The following is a 23,620-nucleotide window of genomic DNA, read 5'->3' as shown; positions in this document are numbered from 1 at the left end:
AGTGTCGAGTTCAAGCTGTCCGGTCCTGCAGAGTCTCAGGCCGGAGCTGTGGCTGCTAACGATCAAACTCAGATGGATGTCTGGGTGGATGACCTTTGACCTTCAGAGGAAAACCCCAGTGCTGAGGCTCTTATAGATACATCCTCTCCAGCCCAGACATCAGCTACTGAGGTGGGGTTGTACCCAAACTGACCTTATGAACTCTGAACACTATGCTAGTAGAGCAGTTTTAGTGCTAGCAGTGACACAGTCTGAAGGGGTAGTGTGTGTTTTTCTTAGGCCTCAGTGGGATGTCTGGGAACTGGGCTTATCTCTTAAGATTACAATGTGGACTGTTCAGCTGTCAGAACTGTAGAATTCCTCCGCACTGTTTTTAGAGGCTCACTGGAATAAAGTTGTTTTCAGAGTTAGCTGTATTGGAGTTTGTGATTAATGTAATACTGTGGAGTTCCTGTTTCCTCTTGCAATCCATCAACCATTGCAATTTACTCTAGGGCTGCACAGTAAACTCCTGAGACCCAGACTTTAGCTTGGTGTGCATTTTTAATTTCTTCCAGCTATTTGGAACCTAACAAGTATAAAAAATATAAAAACTTAACTTTCTCTTTGTATAGAAAGTATTTTTTTTTTCCCAATTTCTCCCCAATTTACACGGCCAATTACCAAACCCACTCATTAGAACTCCCCCTATCACTAGTAATACCCCAACACACCAGGAGGTTGAAGACTAACACATGCTTCCTCCGACACATGTGAAGTCAGCCACCGCTTCTTTTCGAGCTGCTGCTGATGCAGCATTGCCGAGCAGCCAGCGTGCTTGGAGGAAAGCACAGCGGCTTGGTTTCGGTACTTCAGCTCACAGACGCCCTGTGCTGCAGACATCACCCTAGGAGTGATGTGGGGAGAGAGAGCCATCTACCCACCCGGAGGGAGCAGGGACAATTTTGCTCCCTCTAACGCCAGCAGCATAGGAAGTATTTTTACTCATATTAACATTTTAAAATACATTTAAAATGGATCAGAAGAACCCAATTAGTCTAAAAACTAGATTTTTACTTTCTACATAAAGTAAGTAGCCTAGTTTCAAACATAAAATTCGATGAGAATTTTTACCTGTCCCATGTTTCTCTCTGGACTGGCTGTAGAAACGTATCCTTTAACAATAATGTTATCATGAGGCTAAAATGTCAACATTAAAAAAAAAGTATAATAGTGCAAAGAAGCAGAAATATAATGTCGTCATATGAGGACACCGGGTCTTAAGAGGATATTGGAAAACCTTTACATTCCAAATAAATAACTTTTTTTGACAATATATATCACGATATTAAACAATGCAGGGCTCATGACATCACCAGCCCCGCCTCCACCCCATGCGCTGTCTCGCGCCCGGACCTATCAAGAGCTGAGTCAGCACCGAGCTCAACTCAAAACCCGAGGAAAACAGCAATACAACAGTAATCGGTTCTTTAATCAGACATTTAAATGGCTTTTTAAAAAGCATGTGCCCAACCATGTGGATGGAGCCCATGCAGTTACCTCATGCAATCAAATCCTCATAGCAGGGCTTCAATAATCTAGTAGAAAGCTTAGGACAGTAGAGGCAGTTACTCCAACAAAAGTAGGATAAACTTGAAGCTCAGCAAAGCAAAAAATGAATGCAAAGGGTCTGAAGCAAGTACCCTACAGCAGCTAATGTCATAACCACACTATACAGTAATTTCCTCTCATCTGATGGCTTTTTGCTCTGCTTCTTCTACAGTTGATTGCTCGTCTGAAGAAGGAGATCCAGAGCTTAAAGGCGGAGCTGGCCATGGTGACTGGAGAGCAAAGAAGTGATGAGCTAACTGCTGAGGAGATCCAGAGGTGAGAACTAACCAGAACTAAATCGTTCGGAACTCCAGTTATGCAGTAAGCATTTTAAACATGCTCTACCTCTATCTCTAGGATCAGTTCAGCAACCAATTAGCTCACAATAGCAGTAATGCTAGTGCTTTATAGTGTAAAACCTGTTTTCTCTAGATAAACTGAAATATACAGACAAGCTTTCTGTACTTTTTTATTAAAATACATTATTGTACTTTCTGAAATTTAAGACTCAGAATTAGTATTAGTTTTAATGTTTAAGTTTTTAGCTTTTAGCTACATTCACCCCATTTATAGAGCACTCGCATGAGCTCCCTCTAGAGTTTACCAGTCATTCTATGATATAACAGGGGGGAATGGAAAGTGGCCAGACTCTCCATTAACGTGATGCTAACATCCAGGCTCAGCAGGGTAAGAGCTGTTGTGTTGATACCAGGGACAGCAGCCAGGATCCACAGAGTTTAAACAGGTTAGCCATGATGCTAACATCCAGGCTCAGCAGGGTAAGAGCTGCGCTGCTACAAAGACAGCATCCAGGATCCACAGGGTTGGAGCAGATTAGCCGTAATGCTAACAGCTGGGCTCAGCAGAATAAGCTGTGCTGATACCAGGGACAGCAGCCAGGATTTACAGGATTGAAACAGGTTAGCTGTGATGTTTACAGCTGGGCTCAGCAGGGTAAGAGCTGTGCTGATACCAGGGACAGCAGCCAGGATTTACAGGATTGAAACAGGTTAGCTGTGAAGCTAACAGCTGGGCTCAGCAGGGTAAGAGCTGTGCTGATACCAGGGACAGCAGTTAGCATCCACAGGGTTTGAGCAGATTAGCCATGATGCTAACAGCCAGGCTCAACAGGGTAAGAATTTTGCTCCTACCAAAGACAGAAGCCAGGATCCACAGAGTTGGATCAGGTTAGCCATGATGCAAACAGCCAGGTTCTGCAGAATAAGAGCTGTGCTGATACCAGGGACAGCAGCCAGGATTTACAGGATTGAAACAGGTTAGCTGTGAAGCTAACAGCTGGGCTCAGCAGGGTAAGAGCTGTGCTGATACCAGGGACAGCAGTTAGCATCCACAGGGTTTGAGCAGATTAGCCATGATGCTAACATCCAGGCTCAGCAGGGTAAGAATTTTGCTCCTACCAAAGACAGAAGCCAGGATCCACAGAGTTGGAACAGGTTACCTGTGAAGGTAACAGCTGGGCTCAGCAGAATAAGAGCTGTGCCGCTACCAGAGACAGCAACCAGGTTCCACAGGGTTGGAGAAGGTTAGCTGTGATGCTAACAGCCAGACTTGGCAATGTTGTAACAGGATGGTCGTAGCAAAGTACCAAAACCAGTGTTGTCTTATCCAACAGTTTTATTGTTAGTAGTAGTTTTCTCCTGGCTTCTCAACATCATGTTGAGACCACAGGCAGTCTCAGCAGGATGCAGGCGTGGCTAAACACAAAGCATTTCCTTTGGTCTGAGATGCTGGTGCTCTACTGTGACTGGTATCTACTGGTAGAAAACACATAGTGCTTCTTTTAAGATGTTGCTTTAACCCACACAAGGCTTTGTCTTTGTGCCATTTAAAGTCAGTCAGATTGTGATCCTGTTGCCATTTGGCACTGCGGGATCACTGAGCAGGAGAAGATTGAACATATGGTGTACTGTTTTGTCCCTTGGGCCAAAATTATGTTGATAAAAATAGAGTCCGAGATGTGAGATACTGTAGGAATTTTTTTTATAATCTATCCATTTCCTTTACGTCCACATTTTATAATGCAAATCAGATTTTTCCCCCTTTCTTTATATGAATAATTTGCTCTCCTTTATCAAACCACTAGACCTACAGGCTACGTCCTTTTGCAGTGGAAAGGTAGATATGCCATTACTCTGAATTCAGTTAACGCTTAGCGTCGTCTGCCAGTTCAAAAGGGTGCTTTCTCCATCACACAGCACTGGAACCCTGGAACCTATTTTTAACAAGCAGGGTTAAATCAGAATAGCTACCTCGATATGCCACAGGACAGATTCACGAGCCCATTCAGCAGTTCAGCAGGTTCTTGCGGGCAGCCGCCTGTGTGTGTCGAGCCCGAGAAGATGTGTGTAATGGTCTGAGCAGCAGCGTGCTTGGATGCAGTTACCCAGGTCACCGGGGACTGGAGCAGCGCTGAGCTGGCCTCCTTCATCTTCCTGCTTGTTTATAGCTTTAGAGCTAATGGAGGATGAAGATAAAGCAGCTCAGAGAGAGCCGTGCTGCTGTTTGTGGGCGGTCAGCAACGGATCAGGATGGTAATAATGTTGTAATAGTGCTGTAGTTACGCTTTGTTAATAGAGCCTCTGGCTGCCACTTCAAGCTGCACTGGGAATGTGATGAGTAGAGAATTATTAGTAGAGAAACTGTCCCTTGTCTGCAGTCAAGCATGGTGGTGGTAGCATCATGCTCTGGGGCTACATGAGTGCTGCAATCAATGGTAAGCAGAATTCCAACATGTACTGTGACATTCCAAAGCAGAGGATGATCCCCTTCCATCAGAAATTGGGCTGAATTGCAGTTTTCCAACATGATAACGACCAGAAAGGAAAGACATCACCAAGATGACAACTGCTTTTCTAAGGAAGATGAAGATAAAGGCGATGGACCAATGGCCAAGTATGTCTCTTGACTTAAACCCAGTTGAGTATCTCTGGGGCATCCTCACATTGAAACTGGCAGACTCCATGGTTTGAAGAGTCATGTCTGTCATCTGCTGGTGTTGGTCCACTGTGTTATATTAAGTGTAAAGTCAGTGCAGTTTTGTTTTCCCGGAAAATCCTACAGCACTTCATGTTTCTTCCCTCTGCTGACAACTTTTATAAAGAAGCAAATTTCATTTTCCAGCAGGACTTGACACACTGCCCGCATTGCCAAAAGTACCAATTGGTCTTATATAATATTCTAATTCTCTGAGACTGTGGGCTATAATTATCAACAATAAAAGAAAAGAATGCTTAAAATACACCACCCTGTGTGTAACATTTTAAACTGAATTACTGAAATAAAGTAACTTTTCAATGATATTCAGATGGTACTATTCTGGTACTATTTTTAGGGGCAGTACTAGTGATAGGTGTCCTGGTGAGTGGGTTGGGTAAGTTTCACTCACCAGATCCACCCTCATAAAATAATCACAACTTATTTCAGTGTGGCAGTATTTTAGAACATGTTACACTGTACACACCTGTAGTTTTGACAAGCAATTTTGATCAAATGTATCCATTTTAGGCTTTTAAGTCAGAAAAGGGGCCCTATTTTAGCAATCTACAGTACATTGTTGCGGTCAATTGCAGATCGTGCAGCTGGATGTAGAGCGTATCGGTTTGTCTTTGGCATCGTGAACTCTAATGAGCTAATTTCCTTAACGTAACTTAAATAAACCATTCGTTGTGTCACTAGCCCTTCCATTTAAGAGCCGGGTGAGCTCTGACTTTGGCGCATTGATATCTTAACAGTGCAGAGCTTTTCGAGTCTTAGCAGAGAATGCTGATTTGCATTGTTCACACTGTGAAGGTACACCAGCAGCTCATTTAAGGAAACAGCAATGTTATTTTATTCTTTATTCTGTTTATTGTTGAGTTTGAATTCAGTTTTGATTTCTGAAGTACATCTGTGTGTGTGTGTTTGTTTAATAGATAGATAGATAGATAGATAGATAGATAGATAGATAGATAGATAGATAGATAGATAGATAGATAGATACTTTATTGATCCCCGAGGGGAAATTCCAGACATCCAGCAGCAGGTATAAACCACAAGGTTACAAAATGAAAAATATAAAATATAAAGATACATATAAATACAATCAAATAAAAAATAGAATGTACAATGTAAAAGTACAGTCTTTAGTGTATGTGTAATGTAGAATGGAGGTTGCAGTTGAACCATAGACAGTGAACACCAGTTGATGTGCAGCTCAACTGAGGATAACTGAGTGGGGATAAATGAGTGAGGATAAAGTGAGGATAACTGAGTGGGGGTGTACGTGAGTTGGGGCACCTATAGGAACGGACTCTGACAATTGACTGTTGTCTAGGTTAATTTCAGTCAGTGGCGCACCTCAGTCACCTCAGTCAGGTTTCCCGTTGCCAAAATATAAACATGCCAGAAATGTACCTGAACACACCTCACTTCCAGACCACCACGCCCATCAGTGTTTAGATTTATTCCTTAACTTCGGCACTATTTTAAAAGCGCAGGCTCAAGGTGTTTAAATGGTCTGTTGACAGGGCGTAAGATAGCAAAGAGCATTGCGACGCTTCTTGCACAGAATGTACGATAGCCCCCAAAGTGTTAAAACCGCAGATGTTGCATTCATAGAGTGGCTGGGGACCTGTCCTCTAAAGTCTTCTAAAGTCTTCTTGATTCCCCATTACATTCTACATTCTTCCCACTGCTTGGACTGGTATAGGAGCTGGCACTGCTCGGAGAACATGTGGGCTTCAGAAATGCTTCCCTCACCTCTTTTCCCACTCTCTGATGTCTTTACCTGCGGCTGCATCTCTGTTTTATTATTTCCTCTCTTTAATCTCTGCTGACGATAGTTCTCATCTTCTCTGCCCAGCTTCTCTCCTCCATATCTCTCCGGCTGTCCGTGCCTCGCGTCCAGCCGCCTGTGCCAGCAGCGAGCACGCATTCGAGTGTGTTTATGATGGATGGTTTCTTGTTTCTTGTTTAGTGACTCTGACTCAACTGACAAACAAAAGAGAGTGGCAGGGAAATATGGTCCAGCTTCGGGGTCTTCAAACAGTCACTACAAATACCTGTCACAACCTCTCCGTCTCTGCTCACCATCTACATATATACAGTACAGGCCAAAAGTTCGGACACACCTTCTTATTCAATGCGTTTTTTTTTCTTTATTGACTATTTACATTGTAGATTCTCACTGAAGGCATCAAAACACAGGTGGAGTTTTATATACTTAACAAAAAATGAGCTGAACCCAATCCAGATGGTTTGGGGTGAGCTGGACCACAGAGTGAAGAAGGCAAAGAGCCAACAAGTGCTAATAAACACCTCTGGGAACTCCTTCCTTTAAGACTGTTGGAAAACCATCCATTTCAGGTGACCACCTCTTGAAGCTCATTGAGAGAATGATACCAAGAGTGTGCAAAGCAGTAATCAGAGCAAAGGGTGGATATTTAGAAGAAACTAGAATCTAAAAATATATATATTTTTTTGTTAAGTACATAAAACTCCACATGTGTTCATTCATAGTGTTAATGCCTTAAGTGAGAATCTACAATGTAAATAGTCATTGAAAATGAGAAGGTGTGTCCAAACCTTTGGCCTGTACTGTATTTAGAGTAGATGATAAACACAGTGGGAGAAAAGCGCGAGAGCTCTCAGTCTATAACAGAAGTTTGTGGATAACCACCATCCGCGTGAAGATGAATCGGATTGGGATTCCAGCTGAATGAACTTGATGACTTCCAGGGAGTCTGAAATCCAAATCCACAGGCTTTGTTTAAAGTCTTCATTTGTGTAAACGTTGCTGGTATTGACATGGAGGATACTGTAGTGGAAAACTGGAGTGCACTCGCTCGTGTGTTTGTCTCTGGCCTCTCACCCATCTTCGATTCCACCAGCTCCATCCAGGCCACAGACTGCTAATGTTTGCAGGGCCTTCTTGTGATAGTTTATCAACAGGTCAGCTCAGTGGAACTGCGGAGTACGCTAACGTAAATAGTTTCGCTTTTACTCAACATAGAATTTAAACATTTTATAGTGTCTGCTTCAAACACGACTCGTGCTTGATTAAGTGCATGTTTAAAGGATGGGGTGAAGTAGTCTTTTGTTTTGTGTCTAAAGCTGTTTTAAGGGCCTATCCATGACACCAGATGCACGATAAACCCTTGCAAATACCAAACACAGTTTATTTACAAAGGGGCTAGGCTTACAGAAGTAGTAAGGGGCAGGCAGGGTCAGTAACAGTAAGGCAGCAAATATAAACAACATATCAGCGTGTAGACAGGCAAAACAGGGTCTTACACAGTATATTTAGCAAAGGGAGTGCTAAGGCAAAAGAGTAGTCAAATATACAATTACAAAGGTTGGCAACAGAGTGAACAATGGAAAGGGCAAGGCAAAAAAAATTATAGTTGGAAACAAAAAGAAGTCGATAACCAAAGACAATAAACAATAAAAGGAAATGTGTTGTAGAAAAGCTAAAAAACTAGAGTCAATACTCAGCAGGTAACATAGCAAACTGAGGGGTATTTATACAAGACAGGCCAGGTGGAAACAATCAGTAACCAGGGGAGCGGGAACGCCATAGCGTCATATGCTCAGCAGAATCAGGGAAGTCTGGTGGGAATTGGAGTCTTTCAGTACTTCAGAGGCTTATAGGATGGATATAAAACTAATGAGCGACTAAGTGTGTTTGTGTGTGTGTTTGTGTGTGTGTGTTTGTGTGTGTGTGTGCTGGCCATAGGTTGGAGGAGCAGGTAAAGGTGTTTTTGGATGATCATGACCTTGACGGAACTCTAGACCTCGGGCCAGACATGAGAAAAATACACTACTGCTTTTCGCTTCTAAAGGTAAATGAAATGTATACAATTTATTTCTGGAAGTTTTAACATGTTAATTATTGTAATTCACAAATTAATCATGTGACAAGGTTTACAGAACCTGGTGATGCATTAGCAGTTTTATTTTTATTTAGCAGTATAACAAGGCGTCATTTACTGTTGAGTTTAGAAGGTGGGTTCATTTTGTATTCATGCTGAAATGTATGCTCCCTCTCTCTCTCTCTCTCTCTCTTTCATACACACACACACACACACACACACACAGCTGATGGCACATTTCCACTTTCCAAGTTGATGAAAGTGGAATATGGAGCGACACTAGTGTTTATTTTCTACATTTAGCCTCTCGGTTATACTCAGTAACTTCACACATTAAAATACTATAAACTAAAACTAATAAAACTTCCCTGAGATAATGATTTAAAGCTTAAGTCTCAAAAATACTGTTGATTAATTTGATTAATCTGATTATATTTTTTAGTCTATTGACCCCTCTATTTAACATATTTTTGCCAATTTGTGTCTTTAGCCCTATCCGGACAGGATTAGTTTCTCAGGGGGGCATCTGTGGTAAAACTCTTGTATCCGGACTGCAGTTGAAAAAACATCAGTGAGAAAAAGATCAGTGAGTTTTTTTTGGCTTTTTGGTCACATGACATTGTGTTCAGTAGCTCTTCCATTTCCACTCACTTTTATTTTTACATGGATCTCGTGGAAATGCGCGGGTATCTGTGGTGTGTGGCAGTGGACAAATAACTTTTTTATTAAACGCAAAATGACAAAACTTGGACAATCATAGAGTTTATCGAAAAAACAGAAGGTAATTCAGCCTGTAAAACAAGTACATGTTCGTTCTAGACGGGAATAAAATCACAAAAATTACCCCCTAACCCCCTGAAAGTTAAATTGATTTATCATACAATATATACAGTACACATAACATCAGTCATGTTTTTCTTAACCTTGATATTGTCTACTGTGTTTAATTATTACTTATTTCTTTAAATAAAAATTAATAAAGCTAATATCAATCATTTTTGGGCCAATGTATTGTCCAGAAACTATGAGTTTTATTGGTAACACTTTACTTGGATGGTCCATTTTATGGCCTTGTTGATGCTCAGCTGACATTCAACTAACACTGAATTAAATGTCTATTCAATTTAACTTAACCCTATGTTGAATGTAAATTATTCAAAATAGAATCTAACCCTACACCTAACCCTAACCTTAACCCTTAATCAACCATAAAATCAAACCCTACACCTAACCCTAACCTTAACCCATAATCAACCATAAAATCTAACCCTACACCTAACCCTAACCTTAACCCTTAATCAACCCTAAAATCCTACCCTACACCTAACCCTAACCTTTAATCAACCATAAAATCTAACCCTACACCTAACCCTAACCTTAACCCTTAATCAACCATAAAATCAAACCCTACACCTAACCCTAACCTTAACCCTTAATCAACCATAAAATCAAACCCTACACCTAACCCTAACCTTAACCCTTAATCAACCATAAAATCAAACCCTACACCTAACCCTAACCTTAACCCTTAATCAACCATAAAATCAAACCCTACACCTAACCCCAACCCTAACCTTAACCCGTAATCTACCCTAAAATCTAACGTACACCTAACCCTAACCTTAACCTAAACCCTTAATCAACCATAAAATCTAAACCTACACCTAACCTTAACACTTAATCATCCATAAAATCTAACCCTACACCTAACCCTTACCCTAACCTTAACCATTAATCAACCATAAAATCTAACCCTACACCTAACTCTTACCTTAACCTTAACCCTTAATCAACCATAAAATCTAAACCTACACCTAACCTTAACCCTTAATCAACCATAAAATCTAACCCTACACCTAACCCTTACCCTAATCTTAACCCTAACCCTTAATCAACCATAAAATCTAACCCTACATCTAACCCTAACCTTAACCCTAAATCAACCATAAAATCAAACCCTACACCTAACCCTAACCTTAACCCTTAATCAACCATAAAATCAAACACTACACCTAACCCTAACCTTAACCCTTAATCAACCATAAAATCAAACACTACACCTAACCCTAACCTTAACCCTAAATCAACCATAAAATCTAACCCTACACCTAACCCTAACCTTAACCCTTAATCAACCATAAAATCTAACCCTACACCTAACCCTTACCCTAACCTTAACCATTAATCAACCATAAAATCTAACCCTACACCTAACCCTAACCTTAACCCTTAATCAATCATTAAATCTAACCCTACACCTACCCCTTACCCTAACCTTAACCATTAATCAACCATAAAATCTAACCCTACACCTAACCCTTACCTTAACCCCCTAATCAACCATAAAATCGAACCCTACACCTTACCATTACCTTAACCCTTAATCAACCCTAAAATATAACCCTACACCTAACCCTAACCTTAACCCCCTAATTAACCATAAAATCTAACTCTACACCTAACCCTTACCTTAACCCTTAAACAACCCTAAAATCTAACCCTACACCTAACCCTTAACCCTAACCTTAACCATTAATCAACCATAAAATCTAACCCTACACCTAACCCTAACCTTAACCCTTAATCAACCATTAAATCTAACCCTACACCTAACCCTTACCCTAACCTTAACCATTAATCAACCATAAAATCTAACCCTACACCTAACCCTTACCTTAACCCCCTAATCAACCATAAAATCGAACCATACACCTAACCCTTACCTTAACCCTTAAACAACCCTAAAATCTAACCCTACACCTAACCCTAACCTTAACCCTTAATCAACCCTAAAATCTAACCCTACGCCTAACCCTAACATTAACCCTTAATCAATCCTAAAATCTAAACCTACACCTAACCCTAACCTTAACCCTTAATCAACCCTAAAATCTAACCCTACGCCTAACCCTAACATTAACCCTTAATCAATCCTAAAATCTAACCCTACACCTAACCCTAACCTTAACCCCCTAATTAACCATAAAATCTAACTCTACACCTAACCCTTACCTTAACCCTTAAACAACCCTAAAATCTAACCCTACACCTAACCCTAACCTTAACCCTTAATCAACCCTAAAATCTAACCCTACACCTAACCTTAACCCTTAATCAACCCTAAAATCTAACCCTACACCTAACCCTAACCTTAACCCCCAAATTAACCATAAAATCTAACCCTACACCTAACCCTAACCTTAGCCCTTAATCAACCATAAAATCTAACCCTACACCTAACCCTTACCCTAACATTAACCCTTAATCAACCCTAAAATCTAACCCTACACCTAACCCTTACCCTAACATTAACCCTTAATCAACCCTAAAATCTAACCCTACACCTAACCCTAACCTTAACCCTTAATCAACCATAAAATCTAACCCTACACCTAACCCTAACATTAACCCTTAATCAATCCTAAAATCTAACCCTACACCTAACCCTAACCTTAACCCTTAATCAACCCTAAAATCTAACCCTACACCTAACCCTTACCCTAACATTAACCCTTAATCAACCCTAAAATCTAACCCTACACCTAACCCTTACCCTAACATTAACCCTTAATCAACCCTAAAATCTAACCCTACGCCTAACCCTAACATTAACCCTTAATCAATCCTAAAATCTAACCCTACACCTAACCCTAACCTTAACCCTTAATCAACCCTAAAATCTAACCCTACGCCTAACCCTAACATTAACCCTTAATCAATCCTAAAATCTAACCCTACACCTAACCCTAACCTTAACCCTTAATCAATCAATCCAATCCAATGGTTAAATTCATGTAGTGCTGAAAGTGTATAATTGAGTCGGCTCCACCAAACTTTAACTTTTTAAATGTCTCACGTACCGGCAAGAAAGGTGGAGGTGTAGCTATGCTGTTTGATGATACATTCCAATGCAAGCAGTTATCACTTGGTGACTTCACATCTTTTGAATATTTAGGTGCAGTTTTAAAAGGGACACCAAGAATATTACTAGTAATTGTCTACAGGCCTCCAAGGTACAATGCTGATTTTATTGATGATTTTACAGATATGCTGTCTTTTATTTCTACTGAATTTGATCATTTTATTATTGCTGGTGATTTTAACATTCATATTGATAATTCCAAGGATAATTATGCCAGAGAACTCTATGATGTATTTGACTCTTTTGAACTCTCTCAGCATGTGACTGGAAGCACACACTGTCATGGTCACACCCTGGATTTGGTTATTTCGAAGGGTCTCAACATATCAGCCTCTATTAAGGATGTTGCACTATCAGATCACTACTGTGTATTCTTTGAAATGTGGACTTCAATACACAGTGAAACCAGACAGATTAGGTACAAGAAAAGGCAGATAAATGACATGACAGCTGAACTTTTTGTGAGCAAAGTGTGCTCTGCACCATGCAAACCATCAGACTCTGTAGATACTCTGCTGGATAGTTTTAACTCAAAAACTGCTAGAGTTTTAGATGAGATTGCACCAGTTAGAGTTAAAACCATGCCATGCAAGCAGAAAGCTCCATGGAGAAATGATGCTGCAGTTCAGCTCCAAAAGAGAGAATGCAGAAAGGCTGAGCGCAGATGGCGTAAAACCAAGCTTCACATTCACAAAGAAATTTTTAAAGATAGATTGCGTGATTACAATAAAATAATGTGCACATGTAGACAAACCTACTTCTCCAGCATTATTAACAATAATATTAACAATAGCAAAGTTCTTTTCACTGTGGTTGACAGACTAACTAACTCACCTACATATATGACCTCTGAGCTAGTTTCAACTGAGAGATGTAATGAGTTTGCTAAATTTTTTAATACTAAAATCCACAATATCAGGCAAGACATCAGAACATCTACATTCACCAACGAGCCCTCGTGCTCCCCAAAACCATGCATCATAGTCAACATGTCCCAATTTAGCACTATTAATGAAGAAGTTTTAATTGATACAGTGAGTCACCTCAAATCATCCACTTGCAGTCTTGATACATTACCAACCAAGTTTTTAAAGAATGTTTTTTACTCAATATCAGAAGACATTCTTCAAATTGTAAATACCTCACTCATGTCGGGTGATTTTCCAAATTCATTAAAAACAGCCGTTGTGAAGCCTCTCTTAAAAAAGAAAAATTTAGATACAAACTTATTAAACAATTACAGACCAATTTCTAATCTACCATTCATTGGAAAAATAATTGAAAAAATTGTCTTCAATCAAGTTATGCACTTTCTGTCCATAAATAACTGTCTAGACCAATTTCAGTCAGGTTTCCGGCCCAATCATAGTACTGAGACTGCGCTAATTAAGGTTATCAATGACATTCGCTTAAACACAGACTCAGGAAAAATGTCTATTCTACTACTGCTGGATCTCAGTGCTGCTTTTGACACCATTGACCACAACATTCTCATAGATAGACTTGAGAACCGGGTTGGACTTTCTGGAACTGTCCTAAAATGGTTTAGTTCATACCTTCAAGGAAGGAAATACTTTGTGGAAATGGAAAATAATGTTTCTGAGACTGTGCCAGTGACCTGTGGTGTACCCCAGGGTTCAATTCTTGGGCCACTCTTATTTAATTTATATATGATTCCTCTGGGGGAAATCATGCGTGACTATGGGATATCTTACCACAGCTATGCAGATGACACTCAGATCTACATGGCCCTCTGCCCAAACAATTTCAGTCCCATTGACTCACTGTGTAAATGCCTTGAGCAGATAAATAAATGGATGGGACAGAACTTTCTGCAGTTAAATAAAGATAAAACAGAGATTATTTTATTTGGGAATAGTAATGAGAGGCACAGACTAGCTACCTATCTGGATTCAAAAAGCCTGAAATCTAAAGAACTAGTGCGTAATCTTGGTGTACAAATGGACTCTGATCTCACTTTTAACAGTCACGTCAAAGCCGTCACCAAATCAGCATTTTATCACCTCAAGAACATAAATAAGATCAGAGATTTTCTGTCTAAAGCAGATCTGGAGAAACTCATCCACGCCTTTATTTCTAGTAGGATTGATTACTGTAATGGACTCCTAACTGGACTCCCAAAAAAGACCATCAAACAGCTTCAGCTGATTCAGAATTCAGCAGCCAGAGTTCTGACTAGAAGTAAAAGAAGAGAACACATCACCCCCATCCTTAAATCTCTGCACTGGATACCAGTATGTTACAGAATAGACTTTAAGGTACTGTTACTGGTGTATAAATGTGTTAATGGTGCAGGACCAGCATATTTATCTGATGTGATCCAGCAGTATGAGCCGAGCAGAACTCTCAGATCATCAGGAACTGGTCAGTTAGAGCTTCCTAAAGTAAAAACTAAACACAGAGAGGCAGCGTTTAGCTACTACGCTGCTCTTAAATGGAACCAGTTAACAGAGAGCATTAGAAGAGCCCCAACACTAAACATGTTTAAATCTAGACTGAAAACCTACATGTTTGATCAGGCCTTTAGCTCAGCTTAAAACACTGCAGCTCCGCCCACTTTTATTCTGTAACGGCACTTTTATATTATGTTTTTTTATTATTTTAATTTTATTTCCAATTCCTTGTTGTTCTTTTACATGTTTTTAATTTTACTTCTCTTTGTTTTAATCATGTATGTTTTATTCATGCTTTATTCTTATTTTATTTTTATTTCAAATTCCTTGTTGTTCTTTTACATATTTTTAATTTGACTTATCTTTGTTTTAATACTCTTATTTTAGTTTTTATTTTCCATTTTTACTGTTATTCTTTTACATGTTACATTTTTTTTATTTTTTTTTTTTATATGACTTCTCTGTGTATTTTCTAATTTGTAAAGCACTTTGAATGACCGCTGTGTATGAAAGGTGCTATATAAATAAACTTGCCTTGCCTTGCCTTGCCTTAATCAACCCTAAAATCTAACCCTACACCTAACCCTAACCTTAACCCTTAATCAACCCTAAAATCTAACCCTACACCTAACCCTAACCTTAACCCCCTAATTAACCATAAAATCTAACCCTTCACCCAACCCTAACCTTAACCCTTAATATACTCTAAAATCTAACCCTACACCTAACCCTAACCTTAACCCTTAATCAACCATAAAATCAAACTCTACACCTAACCCTAACCTTAACCCTTAATCAACCATAAAATCAAACTCTACACCTAACCCTTATCCTAACCTTAACCTAAGCTTAAAATCTAACCCTAAACCCAATCCTAAAATATTAAGAGAAGCGTTTGGGTTAGAGTTGAATGTAGGGTTTTATTCAATAGAGAATCATTTACTTTCACCTTTTAGTTCATTTGCATTTAAAAGACATGTAGTTGAAGGTTAGTTGAATGTCAGTTGAGCATCAAAGAGGCCATCAAATGGACCATCCAAGTAAAGTGTTACCATTTTATTTAGTTAGTATTCCTGAGGCCTCCACTCTGTACATCCAGTGACCACCTACTCGCACGTAGCGCTCGCCCGTCTGATTGTATTCTCTCTGACACATCAACCACAATGACTGAGCTGTGTTGATTGGCCTATTTTGTGGATCTCATCGTTGCATGAAATCCTGCATTGCAACAGAAACCGCTGACTGTCCGGTTGGGATGTTCTCTAGAGGCAGAAAACCTGGACCTCGCCGAGGTTCTGACCGCAGCAACACTACAGTCAACACATTCTAGCGCTTGTTTATTATATTATTTACTGTACCACTTACAAAGTGGGAGTTAAGTGTGTAAGACACCAGCCAATCAGCCGTTTACCCGAGCTCAACAATGGCTGGACTCACCAGCACACAAACATGGTCAGAGGGGTTATTTATCCTAGTTTCACAACGATGAAGAGTTTGGCTTCTGCCAGGCCTGAGGTCAGTGTTCCAGCTCCTCTGTGGCTGAGATGTATGTGCTGCGCTGATAGTTGTGTTGGAATCTGGCAGGAGAGGGTTTTATCTGCTCTCTGCTTTGCATCTTGTTTTCACTCTTCCTCTGTTTCTCTCTCTTTCTTTCTACTTTGTCTTCATGTTTCCACTTACCCCCTGGCTGCACCTTCAGAGTGCCTCGCTTTACTGCCTGTGAAGATAGAGCTGCTGCTGCTGCTCTTCTTCCAGTAGCCAAAAACAGTCAGATCAAGTCCTCCTGCTCTCAGTATTCACTTACAACCTCCTCTTTTCTCACTGCTTTAAAAATATACAAATAAGTGATTGTCAAACAGTTTAAATAATTGAGTCATATTGGTTAACTGCATTTGTCTTATTTGCCTAATTATTTGCTTATAGAATGCATTCATCCACTTTAAGTTGCACCATCTAATTCTTTTGAGCAACAGCCTTATAGATCATATATATACAGCTCTGGAAAAAAGAGTCCACTTCAGTTTCTGAATCACTTTCTCTAAATTTGCTATTAATATGTATATGTTTGAGTAAAATTAACATTGTTGTTTTATTCTACTACAGACAACTACAGACAACATTTCTCCCAAAGTCCAAATAAAAATGAGAAATGGCTGAAATAAAAAAAAAAGATGCAGAGCTTTCAGACCTCAAATAATGCAAAGAAAACAAGTTCATATTCATCAAGATTAAAGAGTTCAGAAATCAATATTTGGTGGAATAACCCTGTTTTTTAATCACAGTTTTTATACATCTTGGCATGTTCTCCTCCACCAGTCTTACACACTGCTTTTGGATAACTTTATGCTGCATTACTCCTGGTGCAAAAATTCGAGCAGTTCAGTTTGGTTTGATGGCTTGTGAACATCCATCTTCCTCTTGATTATATTCCAGAGGTTTTTAATTAGGTAAAATTAAAGAAACTCATCATTTTAAGTGGTCTCAAATTTTTTTCCAGAGCTGTATATTAAATATACAGTCAATGGTTCAGATTCACTACATAGCCTCTCTGTTTTTATACAGTTCGTAGATTCTTGTTAGAATGAAGTCTGAACACTGTCCAGGGAAGGATTTTTACTTGATTTCAGAGCATTGCTTTGAAGATTTGGTTACATTCAGTGACAGGACATCATTATTGAGATCTCATTGTTGGATAATCATCACCAAACTCCAACCCAACCCCAAATGTGCTGAATAGAGTGCTGTGCATTCGAGAGAACACAGCTCCACTGGGGTTCTTTATACCCTTCAAGCCCATCTCTGTCAATAGGTTCATGTTTATTTGCACCAGAGAGTCCACTTTTATTGGCAGTACTTCTCTATGGGGACTAGACAAGCTGTGTGTGTGCATCTGCACATTGGTGTCACATGTGGATCCTCCATTTTTGTCATTGTTTGACACTGAAAAACAAACAGAAAAGGGCGGAAAAGCCTTGAAAAGACTTGATGAGTGAATACAGATTATAATTTGAATGTAAATGTAATCTATTGATTAAGTAACTGTATAATAAATGGTGTATAAGTACAGTAGTATACAGTAGCAGTATACTGAGAACTCTAGCTATAGGATTCTGTAGGTTTCATGTATGTTGGGACTCCACACCGCTGTATGTGAGCTGCTGGCAGTGAGCTGCATGTTTGCACACATACTGAATCTCTAATTAACCCTACAATTGGCTTTAGTCTGAGAACGCCCGACCACACTGCGCCCCCCCACAGGCTAAATCAGCTCGTCTCCTTTCACTACTGACCAAGAGCGAGCCGTATTCTCTCCAAGCCTTTCCATTTTTACCAGAGAACTAAAAACAGGTTGTCTAAGTTGAGATTATCTAAGTTTATATATCCTCTCTCACAGCCAAGCCTAGTTATTATCTAAATGTGTTTGGACAGACGTTGGGCGATTCTGAAGGATTAGGCCTCTTTGCAGTGTGGAACATGTATGCAGACATGGGGGATCTGGCACAGGATCCAGTCCATCTGTGTGCAGCCTGTACCGCTGCTGTTCTCTCTGATTATTATTTCATGCTACATGTAGCCTATATATTTACACTGTTGTACAAAAAAGCTTGAAATTGCAATTTCACAGAAAAAGAAAAATGCTGCTCAACTTTCATTTGTAGTCTGTCTAAAAATAGTACATGTGTTTTTACCAGTGCTGTCAGGCCATAATCTAATTAATTAATCTAATACCTGCACTGTGATTAATTAATCTAAATTAATCGCTTAATATTATTCATCATCAAAGCATTTTAAACTGTACAGTTCTAATGAATTTTAGCTCAGGAGCATTTTACATGAATACATGAACAACTGTTATTCCCCTAAAAATTACAAAACAATAGAAGACGGTAACACACTACTCAAATATGTCTTAAAGAGTAACTATACTAAAATGCATGTTTGACATTAATAGCTTACAAGTGTTGCTCTGTAATATTAAAATATTCCAGCCCTACTTCAAAATGCTTAACAATTGGATGCAAATATTAACAGAATTTGTATATTTGACCATATTTTGATTTTTTTTTTTAAATACAGCGATTGATTTTAGCATTCATCTTCTCATATATTATCTGCCCTGGGGTGTTTATCGTGAAGCCCAAAATGGCAGATAAGCTATTATGGCTCTCCATATTTTTGTAATTTTTTGTAAAATTTAAACAGTCACATTGCAGTCACATTTGTCCAACATTTTTTTACGTATTGTTATTTATTTATGTTTTTTTTTTTTTATTTAAGTAGTTTCATAGAATTTCTATTGGCCCATTATATACTAGAACTACTGCCAAATTTACATTTAGTCAAAAAGTCAAAAGCGTCAAAAATGGAGAATATTAACAATGTCATGCCACAAGTCATAGGAACAAAAACTAGTATTGTGTCCCATGACTTTTGCCATATGCCATGTAAGCTAAAGAGGGATAGGTGTGTGTGGGGAGTCTCTTGCATTGAATTTGGAAAGATTTTTGCAAAGGTGGTTTGTCTGTTTGCATAGACAATTCTAGCCAGATGCCACCACTCACGATCATTACCTCCCACTGCACTGTTCACCGACCCTCCCCTTCCATCAGGCACAAACTAGCTAGATAATTAACATCCCTTGGCCATTTAGTCCCCATTTGCAGTGTACAACCCAGATTGGGTTCATTTATAACCCCCTCCGTACCCATCATTAACCTACATGCCAGGTTCACAAGAATTTAACCCAGTTTTTCAGTCAGCGACAGTATTTCAATGATTGCTGTCAAAAAATCTGATCGGAGTGAAATCTTGGATCTCTAGCACAGTCGTGTGGTGTGAACTACTGAAAGATGCCAGCCGAGCTGTTGCGAACTGATCGCCAATGAGCCGCAGACACCTGGCAAATATTCAACATGTTTAATATCTGACTCAGTCAGTGACTGGGAGTGAAGTACCTATTCCCTATTATAATGGAATCACAGAGAGAGAGAGAGAGACCATAGGTCTAAACCACGTCTCCTGCATTACCAGAGCTGTTTATAGAGAGTCTGACCACTTCCTGTTCCCCTGTTATATCACTGTTAAACACTAGAGGGAGCTAAGTGTGAGTCCTCAATATTTACTATTAAAAATAGTAAAGAACTACTTGTTCAGAGTATTCCTTTAATTACAGATAGTAGAACCAAGTTTTACTTAAAAGCAAAGAAAGTGTGCCTGTTTATTTCAGTTTATCTACAAAAAAAAACAGGTTTTACACAGTAAAGGCACTACTGTAAGCTTATTGGTTGGTAATTTGATGCTGGAGATACAGGCAGAGCACTGAGTTTTAAACCTTAATAATTAAGGTTATTAAGGTCTCCTGTGCTGAAACATTTGATATAATTTTGTGTTGAGGACATAGATACATATATCAGTATAAAACTGATCAGATATTTTGCTCAGTTGCTTCATATGAACGCGGTCATTTTGGACTCACTTCTAGTGCGTATTCTCCTCTATAGAGATTCTCTGGAATGTGTTTTAGTTCTGGTGTGTGAAGAGTCTGCGATTTTCCACAGTGAAAAATTGTGTAAATTGTAAGCCTGCTTTGCTAAACAGTCATATAGTGTGAAAGTCTCAACAACTGAAGGACTCAACCAGTCGTGTAGTGTGAACAGCACAATGTGCTTCGATGTTACTTCAAATATCCAAAGCTAGTTTGTAGACTAGGATCAAGAGATACAGAGCTTGATCATGTTTAGAACCCTAGGAACCTTTTTTTATTTATTTTTTGGATAAGTCTAGGAACTCTTTGAAAAGATGTGTCTTCAGTCGGCGTTTGAAGACTGCGAGTGACTCTGCTGTTCTGACAACCAGTGGAAGTTCATTCCACCACCTTGGTCTTCCAGCACAGAGAAGAGTCTGGATGTCTGTTTTCTGTGTGTTTTGAGGGATGGAGGTTCGAACCGAGCCGTTACTGGAAGATCTAAGAGCTTATGGTAAAGATCTGGCTTTGACCATCAATACCATCAAGCAGGAAGGAGCTGGTCCGATTTTTTGCCTCGTAGGCCAGCGTCAGGGTTTTGAGTTGGATGTGGGCGGCAACAGGAAGCCAGTGGAGGGAACGCAGCAAAGGAATCACATGACTGAACTTCGAAAGATTGAAGAGTCGTGCTGCTGCTGATTCTGAACTAGTTGCAGGGTTTGGGTGCCTCTCAGTGGAAGACCAGCCAGTAGAGAGTTGCAGGAGTCAAGTCTTGAGATGACAAGAGACTGCACAAGCACCTGAGTGGCTTCCTGTACAGGAGAAATCTGCATGACCGAGTCAGATTTGCAATATGGATCGAGATAGTAATGATTACTGGTCATCCATTACTACACCAAGGCTGACGACTCAACAAAGTCATATAGTGTAAACCTGGCATTATTAAGCTTATCTCTGACATACATATGTGGAGCCAATATGGAAGCCATACAGGGCTACCTATACAGGCCCTACATGTGTTATATGAGATAATACAGTCTCATAACTTCTGGCATGGCTTAGTTTCAGTGTGGAGCAGAAGAATAATAAGCAGTGCTCTGTTGTTTGCAGGCGAGGGTGCAGGAGAAGCCGAGTCTTCAGATCGGGACAGATACCAGCAGTCCTCTGTCATTATCGGACAGGCATGACCGCCAAACCAGCGCTGAAGAGCTGCTGAAACTGAAGGACATGCTAACTCAGCGCGACAACGAGATCAGTATCCTTTCTGCACTTTATTCACTGCCATATTTTACCATATTCTACCTAAACAACTACTAAATGCATGTTTAGTTTCTGTTTAACAGTGTAATAACCCTTGGATGGTGGTCAGTACTGAATGATGTCCAAACTGCCACAAATATTTACTGGTCAGCTGTTGGTCAACGTGCATAGCTGTTTTTTTTATTCAATTCAATTATGGCTAAGTTGGCAACAATAAATAAATAATAAATAAATAAAAAACCCTCAATATAAAAGAATAGTAGAGCAGCAGAATAGAGCAGCTTCTGCTGCTGTAATCCAGCCAAGCCATGCTTATTTTTTTTAACAAGGCCCTAAGCAAGTATTATGGGATGTCTGCATTTCATGTACGAATAATGAATGGAATAAAGGAAGCAGCTTCATGAATTGAAACCATGAATTATAAACTATAACACGGTGAGATTTATGGGTAAATAATCGGGTTACACGAAATTCCAACATTACATCTCTTTACTGTCAAACCTTCTTCTACCTAGTTAACCATAATTGTGCTTGTTTAAGGGTGATGTTTCACATAGTTGGGGTTTGGGGGAAATTAGCAGTTTAACCACGTCGTCTTGTGTCATTACGTCTGACGATGTACGGTGGAAAATGTGGACAGCGACTTGATCATCTGCTGGTAGAAATTTATATCCAGAGTAAACATTAGGCTCTTGTGCTGAGATTTCGGGTTTGTGTGTTTTGGATGAAGCGAGGTAATCTGAAGTCTGCCTTTTTCTACAACAGCCTCATCGTGTGTCCTCAGATCACGCTAGCAGTTACATACGTCTGCATCAGTCTTCTCATGCAACTAAACATCTGATAACTGATAAAGCATGTGGCAAACAAACAAATACTTAGGACAGAATGGAAAAACTGAAAAAACAGTATTTCTTATCTTTACTTTGACTTTCTTTTATTTAATTGCACACAGAATGAACCCAAGATATTCCTTGTTTTCTCTGGTCAACTTCAATTAATTTATTAGCATACATCCATTTCTGCATTTTGGGTCTGCAACACATTCCAAAATTCCAAAAAATGTTGCAACAGGGGTGATTGAGGGGCTAGTAGTGAAGTAAAAATAACTAAATAGTAGTGGGGCCCATGTTTAACCATTTCTCGTCCAATCTCTGAGCCTAATAGAGCCCATTACTGATAGCCATATATGGCGCCAACATGAAGTCCATAGACCAAACCTTCTGGTTCCCAGTTTGTCTACACATAGGCATGTTATCTGGAAAACTACAGTCCCATGACTTTTGGTAAATTAAAGTGTGACTGGAAAACAGAAGGATAAAAAAATTGTTCCACCCATTTAGCTGATACACAGCTGTATATCCCCATCACTTCTGATGCCACAACACAAGGAGGGTGAAGACTAGCACATGCCTCCTCTGATACATGTGAATTTAGACTCTGTCTCTTTTTTCGCACTGCTGCTGATGCAGCGTTATCGAGTAGCATCACAGTGCACTCGGAGGAAAGTGCAGCGACACATCAGCTCACAGATGCCCTGTGCTGATCCACATCCCCCTTTGGAGTGATAAAGAGGGGAAAGAGCACCATCTACCCACCCAGAGAGCAAGGCCAATTGTGCTCTCTCGGGGCTCCGGCAGCTGATGGCAAGCTGCATGGCTGGGATTCGAACCAGCGATCTTCCGATCATAGTGGCAATGCTTTAGACCGCTGGACCACAAATTTAGGGGCTAATGATGAAGGAAAAAAACTAAATAATGATCTACAGGATCTACTGTTTGCCTGTTAAAATGATTAGAAACAATGTTCCTTAGAAAAGAGTTGACGGGATTTACCTACAGTATTTCTGCCAAGATCCATGATCTGTCATTGTATGAAATATATATTAAATATTTCTAAGTTGATACACAGGTAGATATGTAGGTGGATGGATGGATGGATGAATGGATGACAGATTAACCAAACTCCAAATATAGACATAAGCCTGGAAAAATAAAATAAAAATAATCAGCATTGTAGTTACTCTCTCTACCACTGAGATTGAAAATTGTATTTTATAGTCTGCTACTACAACAAGATGTATGCAGTACTGGAGCAATGTTAA

General features: G+C 39.6%; 1 protein-coding gene and 1 long non-coding RNA gene across 4 annotated transcripts in view; one reads left to right on the top strand and one right to left on the bottom strand.

The window, feature by feature from the left end:
• kif6 (kinesin family member 6) overlaps positions 1–23,620 on the top strand; it is a 130,382-nt gene that overhangs the window by 32,945 nt on the left and 73,817 nt on the right. For all 3 annotated transcript variants that reach the window (XM_049463498.1, XM_049463497.1, XM_049463495.1), the window contains exons 10-12: positions 1,763–1,866; positions 8,324–8,429; positions 21,370–21,514. In XM_049463498.1, coding sequence (XP_049319455.1) covers positions 1,763–1,866; positions 8,324–8,429; positions 21,370–21,514 — 355 coding nt within the window. The remainder of the gene's footprint in view (positions 1–1,762; positions 1,867–8,323; positions 8,430–21,369; positions 21,515–23,620) is intronic.
• Positions 9,627–12,215, bottom strand: LOC125780982 (uncharacterized). The gene is made up of 4 exons (XR_007424024.1): positions 12,115–12,215; positions 11,562–11,609; positions 10,387–10,482; positions 9,627–9,697 (listed from the first exon to the last, which is right to left on the bottom strand). It is a non-coding gene; the product is annotated as an uncharacterized LOC125780982 (long non-coding RNA).

This window comes from Astyanax mexicanus, chromosome 14 (genome assembly GCF_023375975.1).
Source record: "Astyanax mexicanus isolate ESR-SI-001 chromosome 14, AstMex3_surface, whole genome shotgun sequence".
Taxonomy (NCBI): domain Eukaryota; kingdom Metazoa; phylum Chordata; class Actinopteri; order Characiformes; family Acestrorhamphidae; genus Astyanax; species Astyanax mexicanus.
The sequence above is the reverse complement of the archived record's forward strand: the minus strand, read 5'-3'. Positions and strand labels throughout refer to the sequence as shown.